This window comes from Gadus morhua, chromosome 11 (assembly GCF_902167405.1).
Source record: "Gadus morhua chromosome 11, gadMor3.0, whole genome shotgun sequence".
In the NCBI taxonomy this organism is placed as follows: domain Eukaryota; kingdom Metazoa; phylum Chordata; class Actinopteri; order Gadiformes; family Gadidae; genus Gadus; species Gadus morhua.
In genome coordinates, this window is record NC_044058.1 from 30,165,100 (window position 1) to 30,187,506 (window position 22,407).

The 22,407-nt window shown below is 48.4% G+C and overlaps 3 protein-coding genes across 5 annotated transcripts; 1 reads left to right on the forward strand and 2 right to left on the reverse strand.

The window, feature by feature from the left end:
* Window positions 1-2,634: 2,634 nt before the first annotated feature.
* sdf2l1 (stromal cell-derived factor 2-like 1) lies at window positions 2,635-6,325 on the reverse strand. Its single transcript, XM_030370191.1, has 3 exons — window positions 6,020-6,325; window positions 3,802-3,998; window positions 2,635-3,433 (listed from the first exon to the last, which is right to left on the reverse strand). The coding sequence occupies exons 1-3, from the start codon at window positions 6,219-6,221 to the stop codon at window positions 3,155-3,157; spliced, it is 678 nt and encodes a 225-aa protein (XP_030226051.1). The 5' UTR covers window positions 6,222-6,325; the 3' UTR covers window positions 2,635-3,154.
* Window positions 6,326-7,233: 908 nt separating this feature from the next.
* On the forward strand, window positions 7,234-12,871 carry ydjc (YdjC chitooligosaccharide deacetylase homolog). 2 transcript variants are annotated; one of them, XR_003978488.1, is made up of 6 exons: window positions 7,234-8,145; window positions 8,586-8,745; window positions 9,267-9,366; window positions 10,627-10,804; window positions 11,596-12,261; window positions 12,292-12,871. XR_003978488.1 is itself a non-coding variant. In XM_030370190.1 (5 exons), exons 1-5 carry the CDS (start codon window positions 7,982-7,984, stop codon window positions 11,906-11,908), a joined length of 915 nt encoding a protein of 304 aa, XP_030226050.1. In that variant the 5' UTR covers window positions 7,234-7,981; the 3' UTR covers window positions 11,909-12,871. The 2 variants fall into 2 exon arrangements, 1 of the variants encoding a protein (XP_030226050.1); XM_030370190.1 differs by having other exon boundaries at window positions 11,596-12,871.
* Window positions 12,872-13,180: 309 nt separating this feature from the next.
* On the reverse strand, window positions 13,181-18,744 carry ube2l3b (ubiquitin-conjugating enzyme E2L 3b). 2 transcript variants are annotated; one of them, XM_030370192.1, is made up of 5 exons: window positions 18,639-18,657; window positions 17,379-17,412; window positions 15,447-15,542; window positions 14,858-15,044; window positions 13,181-14,325 (listed from the first exon to the last, which is right to left on the reverse strand). In XM_030370192.1, the coding sequence occupies exons 2-5, from the start codon at window positions 17,403-17,405 to the stop codon at window positions 14,171-14,173; spliced, it is 465 nt and encodes a 154-aa protein (XP_030226052.1). In that variant the 5' UTR covers window positions 17,406-17,412; window positions 18,639-18,657; the 3' UTR covers window positions 13,181-14,170. The 2 variants fall into 2 exon arrangements, with proteins under 2 accessions (XP_030226052.1, XP_030226053.1); XM_030370193.1 differs by lacking the exon at window positions 17,379-17,412 and having other exon boundaries at window positions 18,639-18,744.
* Window positions 18,745-22,407: the final 3,663 nt, after the last annotated feature.

Consider the following 22,407-nt stretch of genomic DNA (forward strand, 5'->3'; position numbering starts at 1 on the left):
GTATTTATCGTATTACGACGTGATGACGTACGTATGAAGGAGCAATCGTGCCCAGGCCACGTCCCCGCTGGCAGTGTGACCACGGGCCAGCGGGGGGAGTGGGGAGGGGGGCAATCGTGCTGAATCTTCTTGCAGCACGGAACAGGCAAACTTGCCTAGTGTGAGTGCGCCCTTATCCAACCTGGGACCTCGTTTCAAAAGGTGTGTTTTCGAGCGCTGAAGATTTCTGCGTTTCACCGAAAAATCATTCCGTGTGGACGGGGCCTTTTCAGGAGGGGGGGGGGTGGGGGGGGGAGCAGGAGAAGGAGGAGGAGGAGGGAGGAGAGGAGGAGGAGGAGGAGGAGGAGGAGGAGGAGGGAGAGGAGGAGGAGGAGGGAGAGGAGGAGGAGGAGGAGGAGGAGGAGGGAGAGGAGGAGGAAGAGGAGGAGGACGGAGAGGAGGAGGAGGAGGAGGACGGAGAGGAGGAGGAGGAGGAGGGGGAGGAGGAGGAGCCGCCCCGCCCCGCCGATCAGGGCATAACATCAAACTATTACATCAAGCACTTTTCATATTATTACACTTTACAGACATTATCAATATCATACTATTACACTTTAGAAGGATTTTGAACATCAAACTATTAAACCAAGCATTTCTATATGCATAAAGATCATAAAAAGGAATTCATATCATTGTGTTAATATCAAACTATTACACAAATTGTGTGTTAATACAATTACAAAGAACTATGGTTGCAGCATTACCAAATGAGTAACGTTGTATAAGGCCCAACGAACACGGTGCTGCAACGCCTGCCCTAGCACCAATAGGAAGCCTCGCTGCTGGCCCTAGCACCAATAGGAAGCCTCGCTGCCGGCCCTAGCACCAATAGGAAGCCTCGCTGCCGGCCCTAGCACCAATAGGAAGCCTCGCTGCCGGCCCAAGCACCAATAGGAAGCCTCGCTGCCGGCCCTAGCACCAATAGGAAGCCTCGCTGCCGGCCCTAGCACCAATAGGAAGCCTCGCGCTGCCTTTGAGATATGTTTTGAAAGCAGCAGATCAACCAACCCAGTGGGTAGGCTGCCGTAACGTTATAGAGCTTGTAAGTCGCCATTGCTCATGGGACCTATGAGACCGAAAAAAATGAATGGGGGTCAATGGAGAGAAAGTAATTATTTTCTGATCCCAGTCATTAAATGCCTTGGATTACACATATGTTTTGTGTGGGTCTAAATAAAAAAAATTCACTTAAAGAGTTTGACAGTATATTGTATGATTATTCAGCTGAAGGCTGTGGAAAAGACCCAACGAGAAAGACTACGCGTCACATATGTGACGTCACATCAATACACATTCCCAACATAGGTGTAATCCGGGGCATATAAAGACTGGGATCAGAAAATAATTACTTTCTCTCCATTGACTCCCATTCATTTTTTTCGGTCTCATAGGTCCCATGAGCAATGGCGACTTACGAGCTCTATAGGCTACCAGTTGTTTAATGACTACATATATGGCCCTGATGCCCATTATTCTGTTTGTGCTTACAATGATAGACACATTAATTCATAGTTACTTTATACTGTCGGGCACTTTGTTTACGGTTAAGTCATTTTACTCACTTTATTTACTGTCATTGCTCATTCTTTGCATTGTAGAATTATTCATCTACTGCATTAACAGTCTACAAATGTAGGCGACAGGATATTGTAGCCTATCAAGCCGGGATGTATGAAACAGCTTTAAAAAGCGCTCTTTCAACGCTACGCTAGCGATAACGCTAGCGGATAGGACAGTGGCGTGAAGGATAGCGGGCCAGCGCGCCGCCGAGCGTTTAGCCGCCGCCGGTGTGTTTTTGGCTTCAAAACAATGAACTCAACACCGGTGTTTGATATGAACTAAAGTAACAGACTGGTGGTAAAACTGTCCCTGTGTTACATCGCCACCTTGTGGATCAAACATGAACTTACCCATTTATTCCAATAAAAGACAAAGTGAAGGCAGTTGAATTGTTCACGCAACTGATCAGAGAGCATCCCCCTGGTAAAGTTTTGATTTAATAATGTTCAAAAATTAGAATACATTTCCAAATTATTGTGGGCTATAACTTAATTATCCTATCCCTATCGCGTTTTCTCTCGAGCCTTTTGTCCGTTCCTGGCACCTGTAGAAACATGGCGGAGCAAAACGAGGATTCCGTTTCTTTATTGGGTCCCTGGTTCCTACCAGGTTATTTAAACACTAGATTCTTATTTCCATGGGATTATTCTCTAATTAAAATGAATTTTTATGAATGTCATATTCAATTCCATTTCGCTAGATGCCACCAATGATAAACCTTTAAGATATTAAAACATCAACCAATCAGGTTTCAGCAGCATCATGACCCCAGATGGCGCTGTTTCCTCCACAGTTCAATTATTATTACTAGTTTATTACTTCCTAAATAAATACGTTTAGGCCTATTTTGTCGTCATACGATGACATAATCTGGCAATAATTGAATCTTCTGCAAAATAACTTTTATATCTTGATTGTATTTTTCTATGGCTTACATACCGTTACATTTACATCATTAGGTGGCATGTGATACGGGCCGTTTAGGTGACAGACAAGCCTCAACAGACACGTGCACTATTCATCACACCACAGCCAGAACGTCCCCACACCTTTTATTGAGGGTCAGGAAATTCATTCATGAAAGGACAACTCTGCATTTCTCCTGACATGAGAACCACGAGACCCAGGGTTCCTAAAGGAGCACGACTCAGAACATCAAGAGAGAACTCAAACAATCAAGTAGAATGTTTTAAAAAAATACAACAAAGCCTGGTTACATCATATACATAATCCATATTCATATATAATTCAACCAGGTTTAAGTTAAAGAAAGTAAATTTGGATCTGAAGTCTCGAACAAACCTTTACACCAACTAACCCCAACCCAACCAATACTAACCCAACCCACACTAACCCAACCCACACTAACCCGTCTCTACAGAAACCACTCACACAGTCCTCCCATCGGACATCTTATTTAATGAGCAGTCAACACGTTACCATGACTACGCAGCGCCGAACCCCCACACACACACACACACACACACACACACACACACACACACACACACACACACACACACACACACACACACACACACACACGCTGAGGTCCTCAGAGCTCGTCGTGGCGGAGGGGCGGGGCGCTGGGCTGGATGTACACGCCCTCCATGGCGCGCCACCAGTTGTGCTGATTGGCCGAGGGCATGGCGTGCACCTCGCGCTGCCCGCGGATGGGGTGGCCGTACTGCTCGCCCGTCACGCTCAGGTACACCTGCGTGCCTACGTGCATGAAGCGCACGGCGTCGTCCCGGGCCCAGTGCGGCCCGTCGCACTGCACCGCCCACACGTCCAGGTCGTCACCCTCACCGCCCTCGCCGAACGCACTCACCTCCTGTCAATCACAGGGGACAGCGTCAGCACACACACACACACACACCGTCAGTACACACACACACCGTCAGTACACACACACACACACACACACACCGTCAGTACACACACACACCGTCAGTACACACACACACACACACACCGTCAGTACACACACACACCGTCAGTACACACACACACCGTCAGTACACACACACACACTGTCAGTACACACACAGACACCGTCAGTACACACACACACACCGTCAGTACACACACACACACACACCGTCAGTACACACACACACACACACACACACTTCCTATTCTTACATTTTGTAGCCAGTTTCTAAACGAGTGCTCCAGTGAGTGAGTGAGTGAGTGAGTGACCTGGTTGTTGGACAGCGGCGAGGTGAAGTGGTGGGTGTGGAGGTTGCGTCCGGTGGTCATGTGAGTGATGCGGATGGCCTGCCCACAGCGCACGGCCGCCCCCCGCTGGCACGGCCCCCCCGTCTGCCCGCGCACCCTCCAGTAGCTGTTGGCATCGTCGGCACTCTCCACGCCCGTCACAGACTGCTGCCCGCTGCCTGGACGCACAACACAACACTGTTAGGGTCCACAACGCAACACTGTTAGGGTCCACAACGCAACACCGTTAGGGTCCACAACGCAACACTGTTCAGTGTTTCCCACACATTGACGAGACTATGGCGCCCCGCCATAGTCTAATTTCGGCCGCCATAGTCTCTGCGTGCACATGAATAATTATTAATATATATATATATATATATATATATATATATATATATATATATATATATATATATATTAGAGCTGTCAGTTAAACGCGTTATTAACGGCGTTAACGCAAACCAAATTTAACGGCGTTAAAATTTTTATCGCGCGATTAACGCAATTACTTTATACTTTTTTTTTTTTTTTTTTTTTTCTTTGGCTCAAAACAAAGAAGCAGTAGCCTGACTGCTATGTTCAAATGACATTTGTTCAAAGCAGTCGTTTAATTGCACTATAGGCTCTTTTTTTGTATCGTCCTGTTTTGATCAGTGTATATGCCAATGTTGTTATCAATAAAAAATCATTTGCACAAGGCAAGCCGATGCACTTCACCATGTTGATAAGAGAATTTAAATGAGAAGAATTATGGGACAAAAAAATCAAGGGATATTTAGCATAGAAAAAGAATTTGCGATTAATCGCGATTAATTAGAGTTAACTATGACATTAATGCGATTAATCACGATTAAATATTTTAATCGCTTGACAGCTCTAATATATATATATATATATATATATATATATATATATATATATATGTATATATGTATATATATATATTTTTTTTTGCTCAGACAAAGTTCGTGTCGCTCTCACAAAAATCGCCACATACACCCCCCCCCGTCAACAATCGCTACATACCACCCCCCCCCCCCCCCCCCCCATAGTCTCCAAAATTTCTGTGGGAAACATTGCTGTTAGGGTCGACAACACAACAGCGGCCTGGGGGTTCTGATGAGGCGGGCCAGTGGTTGAGAGCTGTGTGGTGTCAGAGGGTCTAGTACCCTGTAGAGGGTCTATATAGGGTCTAGTACCCTGTAGAGGATCTAGTACCCTGTAGAGGGTCTATAGAGGGTCTAGTACCATGTAGAGGGTCTAGTACCCTACAGAGGGTCTACAGAGGGTCTAGTACCCTGTAGAGGGTCTACAGAGGATCTACTACCCTGTAGAGGGTCTATAGAGGGTCTAGTACCATGTAGAGGGTCTAGTACCCTACAGAGGGTCTACAGAGGGTCTAGTACCCTGTAGAGGGTCTACAGAGGGTCTAGTACCCTAGAGGGTCTAGTACCCTGTAGAGGGCCTACAGAGGGTCTAGTACCATACAGAGGGTCTAGTACCCTGTAAAGGATCTAGTACCCTACAGAGGGTCTAGTACCCTGTAGAGGGCCTACAGAGGGTCTAGTACCCTGTAAAGGGTCTAGTACCCTGTGTAGAGGGTCTACAGAGGGTCTAGTACCCTACAGAGGGTCTAGTACCCTGTAGAGGGTCTAGTACCCTACAGAGGGACTAGTTCCCTGCAGAGGGTCTAGTACCCTACAGAGGGTCTAGTACCCTACAGAGGGTCTAGTACCCTACAGAGGGTCTAGTTCCCTGCAGAGGGTCTAGTTCCCTGCAGAGGGTCTAGTACCCTACAGAGGGTCTAGTTCCCTGCAGAGGGTCTAGTACCCTGCAGAGGGTCTAGTACCCTGCAGAGGTTCTAGTTCCCTGTAGAGGGTCTAGTTCCCTGCAGAGGGTCTAGTTCCCTGCAGAGGGTCTAGTACCCTACAGAGGGTCTAGTATCAAGCGACTCCAACCCTCCAGGGCAGAGAAAGACTCGTACCGACCCGGTATGGAGAACACACGCAGACACGGGGGCCGAGAGACCCCTGAACACGTTCAGCACGCAGCGCGCTACACAACAACACACTGACGTCACAATCACAATATGTCACACTAAGCCGCTGGGGGGGAAGGGGGGGGTTCAGGACACGGAGGGGGACTACCGGGGGGGGGGGGGGGGGGGGGGGGGGTCAGGACACGGGGGGGTACCTACCGGAGCCGTACTTGACGTCATGTGAGTGGAGCCGCACGTTGTGTCGCGTGTTGAGGAGCTTCACCAGGGACCCGCAGGTGACCAGGTCCTGGTCCGACTCCCGGCCGTCACAGGAAGCGAGGAACAGCACCAGGAGCCACGGGGCCAAGAGCAGGACCCGGAGCCCGGAGTCCAGAGAGGGGCGGTCGTTCAGAGGCTGCATGCTGGTCTCGATGTTCTCATAGTCGTCCGTCTGGTCTGAAGATGCGCTGTTTTGAGACGCTTTGAAACACTACGCTGATCTGGACCAATCACAGCGTGACAAGTCCTGAAGAGCGGAAGTAAGCAAGCTCCACAAGCTGCTGTGTGATTGGCTGATGGAGATGCGTTCAGGATCACTCTGACCTCTGACTTCCGTCCTCATATGTGGGCTAAATATGTGTTATACTTATATAAAACATAATAAAATATACTACAACATACATAATGAATGAAAAGTAAGATAGATACTTGCAGGATACATGTAATTTTGTTTCCAGGAGATTAACGATTGATGAATTTGTCAAAGGTTTGCATTTTTTTTTCTTACTTGAAAAATGAACCAGTAGCCTACATTAAACAATATCTACATAGGCCTATAGCACCAACGGTATCGAGCCCGCCTTTATCAGCGGACAGCAGATAAAATGTTTTCCCCATAATTTCCAGTGATATGGACGCACCATTTTGTTCATGTGTGACGTGTTCCTGTGACGTGTCTCTTAAGTTTCGGCGTACGGGGATCTCTTGGTGCCTTCAAAACAGTCGTAATTTCTCCAAGGCACGCCCCCTTTTTGTCTTCATCTTTCTAATATCTGAGAGCAGACCGAAAGCATTGATGACACTCTCAACCAAATGGTTGCACCCGTGAAGAGATTTTTTATTTTTTGTATTTGTACCGCGTAGGCCTAGGACATTTTAATGTCGATTTTAAATGCTCTCACACACTTGATTTCATTGCTACTTTATTCCGGTCACCAATTATACATTGCATGGTCTTGCTGTGCGTGCAATACAATGTAAAAATGTGTTGTTTGTTTTTGGGCTGGTTGGCTAAAGAGGCTAAAGTAGCTAACAATAAACAACAACTAGCCAATTTCATGACACAATCACAAAGACGAACAGGATGCTGTGAATGCTCCGAGACCGGAAGTGACGTCATAAGTGCAACTCGGAAGGCTGGCGTCCGAGAATTCAGGAACACACCATAAAGTGAACTTGCAGCAAGCCTTAAGAGGCAAACTTAACACCCATTCTAACATTTGCATTACGATACATTATAGCTTACAATTATAAACATCACCTGATAAATTCTCGATCATGGTAAACCATCTCAAGCAGTTCTAATAACGGATTCATCTGATTCAGCAGTGAAGCGCCAAGGGGTCCCTGCGGGCATCCATTCTTGTCGTTGTAATGAAGTCTTGTCTCACGATCGAACGATCTGTTTTTTCGGTTTTATGTCATTGAGGGGCGTTTCATGATTTCGGAAGAAGGGAAGGTTTACGTAAAGACACGTAGAACTTCTGAACCTCCGAGCTGGTTTGAAGGCGGCACAAAACCAAATTATGATGATGTCACACATGTTGGCTTGTACACTACCCCATGGTCTCCAGCTCGAGACTCCAGGCAAATCCGACCCCTCGGGGCTCTCTGGACTTTCACTATATTCAAATCGAGGGAGCCATGATCCCAGGCCGGCCGGAGCGCCGCGGGGGGGAGCGCAGCAGCCGTCCGGTCTCTCCCTCTCATCGCGTCTTCAGCTCCACGGGGCGTCGCTGATGAAACGGGAACAATGCGGCTCACCGCGCGCCCTGCGGGTTGAAGTGTCCCGGTTTAGTTCTTATGGGATTCCGCGCTCGGCAGAGGGAGTGTGATTGTGTGTGTGTCAGTGTGTCAGTGTTTGTCAGTGTGTGAGTGTGTGAGTACTGCTCTCAGTGGAGAATGCCTGAAGCCCGAGTGAAGCTCGTTGTGACCGGGGACGACTTCGGCTACTGCGCGAGGCGGAACCGCGGCATTGTGGAGGTGTTCCGGGCGGGCGGTCTATCCGCCGTGTCGCTGCTGGTCAACGGCGCCGGGGCGAAGGACGCGGCCGAGCTGGCCAAACGGTACCGAGCCTTCATAACATTCATACATAACATAACATACAGCTGTTATATAAGGTTATCACCCATGGCTGACCGGTCGGGTACCTACACACCCGAGTGATAACAAGAACCTTGTTGGTCCCGGACGGAACATGAAATACAGACAGAAAGAAGAGGATCACTCGGAATAAGAATTTTCAAGAAGGATACATTACAAAAATTAATAAATGTTGATAATACTTTAGAAATGTAGATACTACTTTAAAATTCTAAATCTACTCATTATGAATTTAGATAAGACTATATAAATGTAGATCTACACATTATAAATGTAGATCTACACATTATAAATGTAGATAAGACTTGATACATGTCTATGTTTGTAATAATGTATTGATAATGTGGCCCTTAAATTGCCGTGGCGCACCGTGTTCTGAGTATTCTTAATTGATTATCTGCAGGTATGCCATCCCGATCGGTCTCCATGCCAACCTGTCTGAGGGCGTGCCCGTGTGCGCGGCGCTGCGTGGCTCCGCCTCCCTGCTGGATGGGAGGGGCCTCCTGAGGGGAAAGGCGGGCTTCAGGGAGGCTCTGAGGGCGGGGCTTCTGCTCATGGAGGAGGTGCTTATACATATACATATACATTATATACATATACATTATATACATAATATAAATATACATTATACACATAATATACGTTATTATGTGTGGGGTTCTCTAAATATATGAGAACCCCACACAGTATCCTACTGTGCAGTACTTCTGTGCACTGCGGTGTGTAGAGGGGTCCGCCTGGACAATGTCAACACAACGTCCATGACTGAGTCAACACATCACATGTCACAACGCTGTCGTCGCCTTCTGTCTCCAAGACGCCCGCCTGCTCCAGTACACTTCTTTACGTTCATATATAATATATTCATTCATCCTTCCTTTGTGTGTCGTGTGCTTGCATGTGTGTGTGTGATCTTGTGTGTGTCTGTGTGTGTGTGTGTGTGCGTGTGTGTGTGTGTGTGTGTGTGTTTGTGTGTGTGGGTGGGTGTGTGTGTGTGTGTGTGTGTGCGTGTGTGTGTGTGTGTGTGTGTGTTTGTGTGTGTGTGCGTGTGTGTGTGTGTGTGTGCGTGTGCGTGTGTGTTCAGGTGGAGCTGGAGCTGAGGTCTCAGGTGCTGTTGTTCGCAGAGCTGTTGGGTCACCTCCCCGGTCACATGGACGGGCACCAGCATGTTCACGTACTGCCTGGTGAGCCAATCACACGCTAGTACAGCTCCTCCCTGTCCACCGCTGCATCCTGATTGGTGGTCGTGGTTGACTCATTATAATATATGTAAATAAAACAAAATATTATGAATCATCTGCGCTCATGACCGCTGGAGAGAACCATGTTAGGCTGATGTTAGTTATGATAGAACACATGTTAGGCTGATGTTAGTTATGATAGAACACATGTTAGGCTGATGTTAGTTATGATAGAACACATGTTAGGCTGATGTTAGTTATGATGGAACACATGTTAGGCTGATGTTAGTTATGATAGAACACATGTTAGGCTGATGTTAGTTATGATGGAACACATGTTAGGCTGATGTTAGTTATGATAGAACACATGTTAGGCTGATGTTAGTTATGATAGAACACATGTTAAGCTGATGTTAGTTATGATAGAACACATGTTAGGCTGATGTTAGTTATGATAGAACACATGTTAGGCTGATGTTAGTTATGATAGAACTCATGTTAGGCTGATGTTAGTTATGATAGAACACATGTTAGGCTGATGTTAGTTATGATATAACACATGTTAGGCTGATGTTAGTTATGATAGAACACATGTTAGGCTGATGTTAGTTATGATAGAACTCATGTTAGGCTGATGTTAGTTATGATAGAACTCATGTTAGGCTGATGTTAGTTATGATAGAACACATGTTAGGCTGATGTTAGTTATGATAGAACACATGTTAGGCTGATGTTAGTTATGATAGAACTCATGTTAGGCTGATGTTAGTTATGATAGAACACATGTTAGGCTGTTGTTAGTTATGATAGAACACATGTTAGGATGATGTTAGTTATGATAGAAAACATGTTAGGCTGTTGTTAGTTATGATAGAACACAATGTAGGCTGATGTTAGTTATGATAGAACACATGTTAGGCTGATGTTAGTTATGATAGAACACATGTTAGGCTGATGTTAGTTATGATAGAACACAATGTAGGCTGATGTTAGTTATGATAGAACTCATGTTAGGCTGATAAGGAACATTCAATGCCCTGATTGTCTCGTGGATTTGCCGGCCAAGGAATTTACACTGATCATTGTCGCTATTAATAGATAAATAATTAGTTGTGCTACCCAGCTGCTATAATCCAGTTCAACTGGAACCAGCTTGTTGTCTCGTAAAATCGTGTGTGTGTGTGTGTGTGTGTGTGTGTGTGTGTGTGTGTGTGTGTGTGCGTTTCCTTGTGTGTGTGGGCATTTCCTTGTGTGTGTGTGCAGGTGTGCGGGAGGTGTTTGCCCGGGTGCTGGCAGACTTCGGGGTGCTCTACACCCGTGTTCCGGTAGAGCGGGGTTGGAGGAGCTGCCCCTGGCTGCCCCCCCACCTCCACCTCTTCTACGCCCAGGTGGAGCAGGACGCGCTGGAGGCAGCCCCTGTCTTCTCCCGCCACGGCATCAGGTGAGCCTCCACCCAAACACATGGGTGGTGCTGACCCCTCCCTACGGAGCCGGAGGCAGGAGGCAACGCCTCCCTTAGACTCGGGGTCAACGTCGACGCAGCGCAAGGGGGTTACGGACCCCTTACGACCTGGCAGACCCTCCGTGCGTCCGCAAGGGCTGACTTGCGCCTCCCAAAGATGTCGAAGGGCTGTGATTGGTCCTCACTAAATCCCTAGACAGAACCTACAGGTTCACGACTGTGTTGAAGCGTCTGTGTGGCCATTGCGTTGCGTCGACTGGAGCCTTAACTGAAGCTTTACGGTGAATGAAGAGACCAGCTGGTCTATAGTGATCCCCCTAGAGGCCGTTAGAGGAACCACATGCTAGTCTCTGAACCCCCTAGAGGCCGTTAGAGGAACCACATGCTAGTCTCTAGTGAACACCCTAGAGGCCGTTAGAGGAACCACATGCTAGTCTCTGAACCCCCTAGAGGCCGTTAGAGGAACCACATGCTAGTCTCTAGTGAACACCCTAGAGGCCGTTAGAGGAACCACATGCTAGTCTCTGAACCCCCTAGAGGCCGTTAGAGGAACCACATGCTAGTCTCTAGTGAACACCCTAGAGGCCGTTAGAGGAACCACATGCTAGTCTGTACTGAACCCCCTAGAGGCCGTTAGAGGAACCACATGCTGGTCTCCCTAGTGAACCCCTAGATGGCGTTAGAGGCTAGGCTCTAGGGAACCCCCTAGTGGCTAACCCTAACCCTGTATGACACATGCTTTCACATGGTGTCCTGCTGCCTCTCTCCAGGTGGCCTGACGTCTACCTGGGCCTGACCACCATGGGCCAGAACATGTCCATCTCCAACGTGAGGAGAGCTCTGCGCCTGGCCTTGGAGCCCCCCCCCTGCTCCCCCTGCCCCGCGCCCCGCGTCCTGACTGCCGAGCTGATGGCCCACCCGGGGTACCCCAGCTGGCCAGCCGAGGGGGGGTGCGGTGCGGGGCCGGACGAGTTCTCCCGCTCGGCGGACCGTCGGCGGGAGATGGAGACCCTCTCAGACCCCGCGCTGCTGGAGCTCTACGCCCAGGAGGGGGTCCAGCTCTGTGCCTTCAAGGACCTCTGAGGACCCCTTCCCGAGGCCCAAGGGAGCTGCACCCGGCTGCTACACCCCCTCCTGAGCTCCACCTAAAGCCGTCGGAACTCCACCTAAAGCCGTCTGAACTCCTCCTAAAGCCATCTGAACTCCACCTAAAGCCATCTGAACTCCACCTGAACTCCACCCTAAGCCATAGAGAAACAGAGGTACTCAGGTCTCCGCCATGACCCTGTCCTCAGTCAGCTAGAGGCCACCACCAGGTGGGCGTGTTCAGTAGCTAGCGTCACCAGGTGGGCGTGTTCAGTAGCTAGCATCACCAGGTGGGCGTGTTCAGTAGCTAGCGTCACCAGGTGGGCGTGTTCAGTAGCTAGCGTCACCAGGTGGGCGTGTTCAGTAGCTAGCGTCACCAGGTGGGGGTGTTCAGTAGCTCTCGCTAGACTGTTGTAGGGTGCTAAGCACACAGACAGAACACCCTCTCAGGTGTTGTGCCGTGTTCGTGTTTAAGTATGACTTATGAATATTATTTACAACCATTTTAGAACTCATCACGCTCAGTGACTACTGTGAAAATAGAAACTGTAATTATGAAGGACGTTCACACAAAGAGCTTCAGGCTCTCATGTACCTAAACAGGTTTTTACTCTTCCTGACGGAAGGCTGTCGGGCTCTGTTCCTCATAGTCTGTGTAACACTACTGCCAGCCTGGGATCACCCTCTTGACCTCCCGTGAGGCTGGGGAACCAGAAGACTCCCTGGTTTACATTCCACTACCTTCAGGTCTGCTAACAGACAATGCAATGCTCACTACTGCCACATTAATATTATTAATAATTACTGTATAATAATGCCTTTAATTGTTCCAGTGATATTGAATATGTCTAGCACATGCATCCCTTGGTTGTGGACTCAGTAAGTTAAGTGTGTAGAGCCAAAGTAATTCCTGTAACACGCCGTACAATGCAAACAGGGGATTAAAGTTCATACAATACATTTATGGTGCGAGCTCCAGCTTTGATTTATCCCACCTTGAGTCTAAGGTGTGACCCAATCCAAAGGTCCGGTAATGCCAGACCTCCGTCACTGCTGCCAACTTCTGCCTGTTGACTGGAACTCATTGGATCAGTTCTCAGCCGTCCCGCCATGTCGCTGCTCTGGTGCCCCCTAGTGGCTGTAAATGTTTCCGACCTGTACCCAATAAGAAGCAACTCGCACACACCTCCCAATAATAAAAAACTAAGAACACCCAAATGTGAAAAGGCAGACACACAACGCATCCGGTGTCCCGGCAGACAGACGGGCTAACGGGGGTCATCTTTATTATGAAACCAGAGCGGACCGGGTCAGAGCGGCTCACAGGGGGGGGGTCTGTCCCCGTCCTCTCAACACCTGGACAGACATCCCGGGGGGGGGGGGGGGGACCTCAGAGTCCGGTCATGTGGCTCCCAGGCAGGCAGCAGGGGGGGGGTCTACTGGGTCGTGGGGCGGTCTCAGCAGACACAGAAGGACAAAACATTCGGGCACCCAAAGCCAATTAAAATAATTTAAAGTAAACGGTGAAAGGAAGTAGATGAGGGATAAAGGAAATGCCTTCACTCGTCCAGAAACCCTGGCCTAGAATCACTACACACCCAAACAAATGTATCTACAAAAACCATCGGAATCACGTCTCACAGATTGCTCAGTGCCGTTTTATTTGGCACAGAAACCCAAGCATACAGCCGTGGACCAGCGGGGGGAGTGTTTAACGAGGGCCCTGGGGGGACGGGATGTCCCTTCAGGGTCTTCTAGAGCCGGCTCCCGGGGCCTCCCCCTCTGGACCGGGCCAGGGACAGCATACGGGCTCCGGGAGAGCGGGAAGGGAATCATAGTTTAAAATACAACAGGGCTATGCGTGAGGACTACAACAGCCAGAAACACGGCTGTCTCTAACACTCACAGGAGGCGCTCTACAACAGGTTCCGTGCTTTTAATTCAACAGTAGAAAGTTAGACACAGCATGGTGAGTTATACAACACCGTCCTGGGGGTGGGGGGGAGAGGGGGGCAGGTTAGAGTGGGGAGAGAGGGTGAGGTAAGAGAGAGGGTGAGGTAGGGGAGAGGGGGAGAGTGAGGTAAGAGAGAGGGGGAGGGTGAGAGGGTTAAACAGTGAGGTGACAGTGAGAGAGAAAGCGAGGAGACAGAGTGAGGTGAGAGCAGGGTGCATCAGGGAGGCCAGGAGGAGGGAGGATATTTGGTTGGGCGGGTGAGAGAGAGACAGAGCGAGAGGGGGGGAGGGGCCCGGGGCCGAGGCTCAGTCCATTGGTCGCTTCTCTGCGTGTTTCTTTGTAAACTCCTCGGCGTTCTTAAAGAATTTTTTCCGGTCCTTTGAGTATTCCTCTGCGAGGTCGGCCCTGAGGGGATGCTCCGGCTGGGGGTCGTTGACCAGCGCGATGAGGGACTGGATCACTGAGGACAGAAGACACACACCGTCACAATGGGGACACGGGACACACACACTGTCATATAGGGGACACAAGACACACACAGTCACCATGGGGACACGGGACACAGACAGTGTCATACAGGGGACACAAGACACACACCGTCATACAGGGGACACAAGACACACACCGTCACCATGGGGACACGGGACACACACCGTCATACAGGGGACACAAGACACACACCGTCACCATGGGGACACGGGACACACCGTCATATTGGGGACACGGGACACACACCGTCATAATGGGAACACAGGACACACACACTGTCATACAGGAGACACAAGATACACCGTCTCACACACCGTCATAATGGGGACAAAGGACACACACACCGTCATACTGGGGCCACAAGTCACACACACTGTCATACTGGGGCCACACAACACACAAACTGTAATACAGGGGACACAAGAGGTCACACACCCTCTGTTAGAACCCGCTACACTACAAAACTACTGGGTGTGTAATGGACCACGAGCACACACACACACCTTGGTCCGTCTTGGTGGCAGGCTTCCAGTTCTCGGCGCTGATGACGGGCAGGCAGACCTGGCCCTTCTCGTCGATGTTGGGGTGGTAGATCTTGGTCTTGAAGGTGATCTTGGGGGGCTTGAAGGGGTACTCCGCAGGGAAGATGATCTCAATCCTGAAGGCCCCCTTGTCATAGGGAGGGTTGTCCTGGAACAGAAAACAGGAGTGAACTGGGGAAGACGGAAGACCAGTGGGGAACTGGGCAGAGACCAGTGGGGAACTGGGGAGACCAGTGGGGAACTGGGCAGAGACCAGTGGAGAACTAGAGACCAGTTGTGAACTGGGGAGAGACCAGTGGTGAACAGGGCAGAGACTAGTGATGAACTGGGGAGAGACCATTGGTGAACTGGGGAGAGACCAGTGCTGCCTGGAGAAAGAGTTTTGCTTCAATCCGATTGCATTATTTTCATCATTAAAATAACCAACTCATCCTCAAGAATCACTCAAAGACAGATACAATGAATTAGCAATTACATCACACGTTACAGCATAAGGAATGTTTATAAAAAGCATACACTTAAATTCAATGCAATAGAGGAATCCACTTACAGGCACAATGACTCCTTGCCATGACAATATGTTTGCTTCATCAACCTGAATGCTTCGGAAGTTATTCATCCCAGAACTGCGGATTTCAGAGAGTTCCTGGAATGTTTGAGGGAAGACAAAGAAGTTAACTCGTCAAACATGTTTAATATTCGTGATTTCAAATCGGTGAGGCCCCGATATGAAAACAAACTTAACGTACCACAGCAAAGGGTCCTAGGGCCCTCTGAAGGTACCACAGGGCCCTCTGAAGGTACCACAGGGCCCTCTGAAGGTACCACAGGGCCCTCTGAAGGTACCACAGGGCCCTCTGAAGGTACCACAGGGCCCTCTGAAGGTACCACAGGGCCCTCTGAAGGTACCACAGGGCCCTCTGAAGGTACCACAGGGCCCTCTGAAGGTACCACAGGGCCCTCTGAAGGTACCACAGGGCCCTCTGAAGGTACCACAGGGCCCTAGGGCCAAAACAAACCGATAGGACCATCGACCAATCGGGCCTATGCTGACCCGAGTGTGGAAACTGGGCTAATGGTGTGTTCCAGATGCCTTGTACCCCCCCCAGTTGCAAGTGGGGAAATCTCCTAGCTTTCTTGCTACATTTCACGGAGGAACCCCCCTTTTTGGTCGGCCCCAGTCGTAAATACTGAGTATACCAAGTTCAGTGAAGCTGACCGTAGGACCCGACAACAAAAATGGCTGCGCCGGTTTTTATATTTGTACTACGTTGGTCATTTTAATGTATTCACACACTTGATTACATTGGTACTTTATTCCTGTCACCAATTTATGGATTTCACGTCTTGTTGTTCGTGCAACACAATGTAAAATTGTGTTGTTTGTTAAAAGAGGCTAGTGTAGGTTACAATAACAATAACTAGCCAATGAGAAACGGGAACGCTGTAAGTGCGGCAAGCCAGGAAATGGCGTCAGAAGAGCAACTCGGGCAGTGCAGGATGCATCTGGAACATACCATAATGATCATGTCAAATACGACAACAACAGGGGGGAGGAGACAACATGTCTATGAGGAAGTGGGTTTCAGGTCGTCATCAAATACTCTGCTCAGCTTTAGTATCACTTTTGTTTTCACGATAGTTATGACTAAACTGCCTAGATAAGCCTTTATACATTATTAAGGCACAACCTAACATCGTTACAACGTCAAACGGCAGTGGAAATGTAAAAGCTCGTCATTTCATTATGTTGCTGACGATCAGGATGAGAGGTTTAAAGAACATGAAGGCTGTCAGCTGGTTCAACAATAACATTCCTTTAACCTTCTTCGAGATATCCTCCAAAACAAACGTCGGACGTGTTTTTAAATGTCAGAATAACACCCACAAACAATGACTGGTTGGTTAGCTAGCAAGCTCAACAAAAGCTACCTAGGTAGCCAAATAGCTAGCTCTCCCTTGGCTGCCTAGCAGCTCCTATCCTAGCTAGTGGCTTCTCATCTGCTCTAGGAGCTCCTCAGCAGGCTAGCTAGTGCCAGGCTAGCAGCAGAGCTCCAGCAGCTAGCTAAGAGATGCTAGGCGATGAGCTGCTAGCTCGGGAGATGCTAATGGACTGCTATATGTTACGAAAATAAACATCATTTCGTTTCGTAAAGTAGCTAGCAAGTAGAACTAAGGGCGAAAGCAGGTAGAGGACCCATGTTCTATCATCTTCTCCGATCCTCCCCCGTCCCCCACGCTGCGGTTCAGCGGGGTGTGGACGCTCCCGGGTTGTGGACGCTCCCAGGCCGGGTCCGGAGGGGCCCGGGTCTGCCTCACTCTTCCGGGGCTCCGGTGCCACAGGACCGGGGTTAGCCTCGCTCACAGGCGGAGATCCGCCCCGACACCCGCCGGTAAACACACACAGCGGGCCCCTAGACACACCCAGTGACCTGGTATGAATGTGTTGGAGGTGACGTGAGTGTAGAGAGTGATGGCTTACCTTCGCTAGCCGTCTGCTCGCCGCCATCCTGAAACTTAGGGTTAAGAAATTAACCAAGGTTTTCTGATATATGAGTGAGGTATCTCACTATGGGACACGCCCCTCGCGCTGTCCCCCAGAAGCAATTTTACACTACGCCAGTCGTGACTGGCCAACAGACGTGACGTCTGCCTGCAGAGGAGGGGCTCCCTCCTACTACATAAATCCCGTCGTCACGTCATCTCTTCAGTCTATAGGCAAAACACCTCTTCCTCGCTCCGGGCAAGGAGGGTGGTCTGGTGAGATACCTCAGAGCCGCTGGCCGTTTCGGCGCCCTAGGCGACTCGAAATCAACTTGCGCCCTGGACAGGTTTTCCGTGCAGGGGGGGACGGGGGACGGTTTCGGGCCGCCCTGGCGATTGCTCCCGCGCCCCCTCCCTTCTTCGTTCGCGTCGTATATTTTAATTGACTAATTAAGGGCGCCACCAGAGGGCGCCCCCAACGCATTTGTCGCCCTAGGCGGTCGCCTAGCTCGCCTATGCCGAGCGCCGGCCCTGAGTCCTCATATATCAGAAAACCTTGGTTAATTTCTTAACCCTAAGTTTTCTTTCAATATTCGCTCGGTATCTCACTATGGGATATAGTAACTCCCGTATTGCAAAATAAGTACCAGTGCAAACCCATCAAACAGGCATGTTCACCGATCCAACGCTCAAGACTGTGTGAGACAGATTAGGCGCAGTAACATCCAACCTGTAGAATCTAGCGAAAGTGTGAGGCGTCGCCCAGCTGGCAGCCGCACATCTCTTCCACTGAGACCCCCTGAAACAGTGCCCACACTGTAAAAAATAAAAAGTTGAGAAAACTCAAAATTGCAAGGCAACTTACTGCAATCCATTTTTGAGTTTTGAGCCCATGAAAAGATCATTTTCTTCTTTAGACAAATTTGAAAGTTAGAGTTATACCAACTAAGATTTTTTTATTTTACAAAAAGTCAGGGGTGTTAACTTAATATTTAAAATCAAGGTTAATATTATTATTATAAAAAAAAACAACATTTCAAACAATGCAAAACAAGTTTTAAGTTCACTTTATTAAAATTAATAATTGGAAACTTCCATTTTACATTTCTGAATACCAGACAGCAATAGAACAAGCAACATGTAGCTAGTTCAGCAGCAGAGAATCGCTGAGATACACACACAGCGGGCCCCTAGACACAACCAGTGACCTGGTATGAATGTGTTGGAGGTGACGTGAGTGTAGAGAGTGATGTCTTACCTTCACTAGCCGTCTGGTCGCCGCCATCCTGAAACTTAGGGTTAAGAAATTAACCAAGGTTCTCTGATATATGAGTGAGGTATCTCACTATGGGACACGCCCCTCGCGCTGTCCCCCAGAAGCAATTTTACACTACGCCAGTCGTGACTGGCCAACAGACGTGACGTCTGCCTGCAGAGGAGGGGCTCCCTCCTACTACATAACTCCCGTCGTCACGTCATCTCTTCAGTCTATAGGCAAAACACCACTTCCTCGCTCCGGGCAAGGAGGGTGGTCTGGTGAGATAGCCTACCTCAGAGCCGCTGGCCGTTTCGGCGCCCTAGGCGACTCGAAATCAACTTGCGCCCTGGACAGGTTTTCCGTGCAGGGGGGACGGGGGACGGGGGACGGTTTCGGGCCGCCCTGGCGATTGCTCCCGCGCCCCCTCCCTTCTCCGTTCGCGTCGTATATTTTAATTGACTAATTAAGGGCGCCACCAGAGGGCGCCCCCAACGCATTTGTCGCCCTAGGCGGTCGCCTAGCTCGCCTATGCCGAGCGCCGGCCCTGAGTCCTCATATATCAGAAAACCTTGGTTAATTTCTTAACCCTAAGTTTTCTTTCAATATTCGCTCGGTATCTCACTATGGGATATAGTAACTCCCGTATTGCCAAAGAAGTACAAGTGCAAACCCATCAAACAGGCATGTTCACCGGTCCAACGCTCAAGACTGTGTGAGACAGATTAGGCGCAGTAACATCCAACCTGTAGAATCTAGCGAAAGTGTGAGGCGTCGCCCAGCTGGCAGCCGCACATCTCTTACACTGAGACCCCCTGAAACAGTGCCCACACTGTAAAAAATAAAAAGTTGAGAAAACTCAAAATTGCAAGGCAACTTACTGCAATCAATTTTTGAGTTTTGAGCCCATGAAAAGATCATTTTCTTCTTTAGACAAATTTGAAAGTTAGAGTTATACCAACTAAGATTTTTATATTTTACAAAAAGTCAGGGGTGTTAACTTAATATTTCAAACCAAGGTTAATATTATTAAAAAAAAAAAAACATTTCAAACAATGCAAAACAAGTTTTACGTTCACTTTATTAAAATGAATAATTGGAAACTTCCATTTTACATTTCTGAATACCAGACAGCAATAGAACAAGCAACATGTAGCTAGTTCAGCAGCAGAGAATCGCTGAGATACCTCAGAGCCGCTGGCCGTTTCGGCGCCCTAGGCGACTCGAAATCAACTTGCGCCCTGGACAGGTTTTCCGTGCAGGGGGGACGGGGGACGGGGGACGGTTTCGGGCCGCCCTGGCGATTGCTCCCGCGCCCCCTCCCTTCTCCGTTCGCGTCGTATATTTTAATTGACTAATTAAGGGCGCCACCAGAGGGCGCCCCCAACGCATTTGTCGCCCTAGGCGGTCGCCTAGCTCGCCTATGCCGAGCGCCGGCCCTGAGTCCTCATATATCAGAAAACCTTGGTTAATTTCTTAACCCTAGTTTTCTTTCAATATTCGCTCGGTATCTCACTATGGGATATAGTAACTCCCGTATTGCCAAAGAAGTACAAGTGCAAACCCAGCAAACAGGCATGTTCACCGATCCAACGCTCAAGACTGTGTGAGACAGATTAGGCGCAGTAACATCCAACCTGTAGAATCTAGCGAAAGTGTGAGGCGTCGCCCAGCTGGCAGCCGCACATCTCTTACACTGAGACCCCCTGAAACAGTGCCCACACTGTAAAAAATAAAAAGTTGAGAAAACTCAAAATTGCAAGGCAACTTACTGCAATCAATTTTTAATTTTTAAGCCCATGAAAAGATCATTTTCTTCTTTAGACAAATTTGAAAGTTAGAGTTATACCAACTAAGATTTTTATATTTTACAAAAAGTCAGGGGTGTTAACTTAATATTTCAAATCAAGGTTAATATTATTAAAAAAAAAAAAACATTTCAAACAATGCAAAACAAGTTTTACGTTCACTTTATTAAAATGAATAATTGGAAACTTCCATTTTACATTTCTGAATACCAGACAGCAATAGAACAAGCAACATGTAGCTAGTTCAGCAGCAGAGAATCGCTGAGATACCTCAGAGCCGCTGGCCGTTTCGGCGCCCTAGGCGACTCGAAATCAACTTGCGCCCTGGACAGGTTTTCCGTGCAGGGGGGACGGGGGACGGGGGACGGTTTCGGGCCGCCCTGGCGATTGCTCCCGCGCCCCCTCCCTTCTCCGTTCGCGTCGTATATTTTAATTGACTAATTAAGGGCGCCACCAGAGGGCGCCCCCAACGCATTTGTCGCCCTAGGCGGTCGCCTAGCTCGCCTATGCCGAGCGCCGGCCCTGAGTCCTCATATATCAGAAAACCTTGGTTAATTTCTTAACCCTAGTTTTCTTTCAATATTCGCTCGGTATCTCACTATGGGATATAGTAACTCCCGTATTGCCAAAGAAGTACAAGTGCAAACCCAGCAAACAGGCATGTTCACCGATCCAACGCTCAAGACTGTGTGAGACAGATTAGGCGCAGTAACATCCAACCTGTAGAATCTAGCGAAAGTGTGAGGCGTCGCCCAGCTGGCAGCCGCACATCTCTTACACTGAGACCCCCTGAAACAGTGCCCACACTGTAAAAAATAAAAAGTTGAGAAAACTCAAAATTGCAAGGCAACTTACTGCAATCAATTTTTAATTTTTAAGCCCATGAAAAGATCATTTTCTTCTTTAGACAAATTTGAAAGTTAGAGTTATACCAACTAAGATTTTTATATTTTACAAAAAGTCAGGGGTGTTAGCTTAATATTTCAAATCAAGGTTAATATTATTAAAAAAAAAAAATCATTTCAAACAATGCAAAACAAGTTTTACGTTCACTTTATTAAAATTAATAATTGGAAACTTCCATTTTACATTTCTGAATACCAGACAGCAATAGAACAAGCAACATGTAGCTAGTTCAGCAGCAGAGAATCGCTGAGATACCTCAGAGCCGCTGGCCGTTTCGGCGCCCTAGGCGACTCGAAATCAACTTGCGCCCTGGACAGGTTTTCCGTGCAGGGGGGACGGGGGACGGGGGACGGTTTCGGGCCGCCCTGGCGATTGCTCCCGCGCCCCCTCCCTTCTCCGTTCGCGTCGTATATTTTAATTGACTAATTAAGGGCGCCACCAGAGGGCGCCCCCAACGCATTTGTCGCCCTAGGCGGTCGCCTAGCTCGCCTATGCCGAGCGCCGGCCCTGAGTCCTCATATATCAGAAAACCTTGGTTAATTTCTTAACCCTAGTTTTCTTTCAATATTCGCTCGGTATCTCACTATGGGATATAGTAACTCCCGTATTGCCAAAGAAGTACCAGTGCAAACCCAGCAAACAGGCATGTTCACCGATCCAACGCTCAAGACTGTGTGAGACAGATTAGGCGCAGTAACATCCAACCTGTAGAATCTAGCGAAAGTGTGAGGCGTCGCCCAGCTGGCAGCCGCACATCTCTTACACTGAGACCCCCTGAAACAGTGCCCACACTGTAAAAAATAAAAAGTTGAGAAAACTCAAAATTGCAAGGCAACTTACTGCAATCAATTTTTAATTTTTAAGCCCATGAAAAGATCATTTTCTTCTTTAGACAAATTTGAAAGTTAGAGTTATACCAACTAAGATTTTTATATTTTACAAAAAGTCAGGGGTGTTAACTTAATATTTCAAATCAAGGTTAATATTATTAAAAAAAAAAAAACATTTCAAACAATGCAAAACAAGTTTTACGTTCACTTTATTAAAATTAATAATTG

Coding starts and splice junctions, on each gene's coding strand:
- sdf2l1 (XM_030370191.1), bottom strand. CDS start 6,221: ATGCAGCCTCTGAACGACCGCCCCTCTCTGGACTCCGGGCTCCGGGTC. Junction 3,999..6,019: donor TGACGTCAAGTACGGCTCCG/GTAGGTACCCCC, acceptor TTGTGCGTCCAG/GCAGCGGGCAGCAGTCTGTG. Junction 3,434..3,801: donor CGCCGCTGTCCAACAACCAG/GTCACTCACTCA, acceptor TGTGATTGACAG/GAGGTGAGTGCGTTCGGCGA.
- ydjc (XM_030370190.1), top strand. CDS start 7,982: ATGCCTGAAGCCCGAGTGAAGCTCGTTGTGACCGGGGACGACTTCGGC. Junction 8,146..8,585: donor GCGGCCGAGCTGGCCAAACG/GTACCGAGCCTT, acceptor GATTATCTGCAG/GTATGCCATCCCGATCGGTC. Junction 10,805..11,595: donor TTCTCCCGCCACGGCATCAG/GTGAGCCTCCAC, acceptor GCCTCTCTCCAG/GTGGCCTGACGTCTACCTGG.
- ube2l3b (XM_030370193.1), bottom strand. CDS start 18,665: ATGGCGGCGACCAGACGGCTAGTGAAG. Junction 15,543..18,638: donor CGACCAGACGGCTAGTGAAG/GTAAGACATCAC, acceptor CAAACATTCCAG/GAACTCTCTGAAATCCGCAG. Junction 14,326..14,857: donor TGCCACCAAGACGGACCAAG/GTGTGTGTGTGT, acceptor TTCTGTCCTCAG/TGATCCAGTCCCTCATCGCG.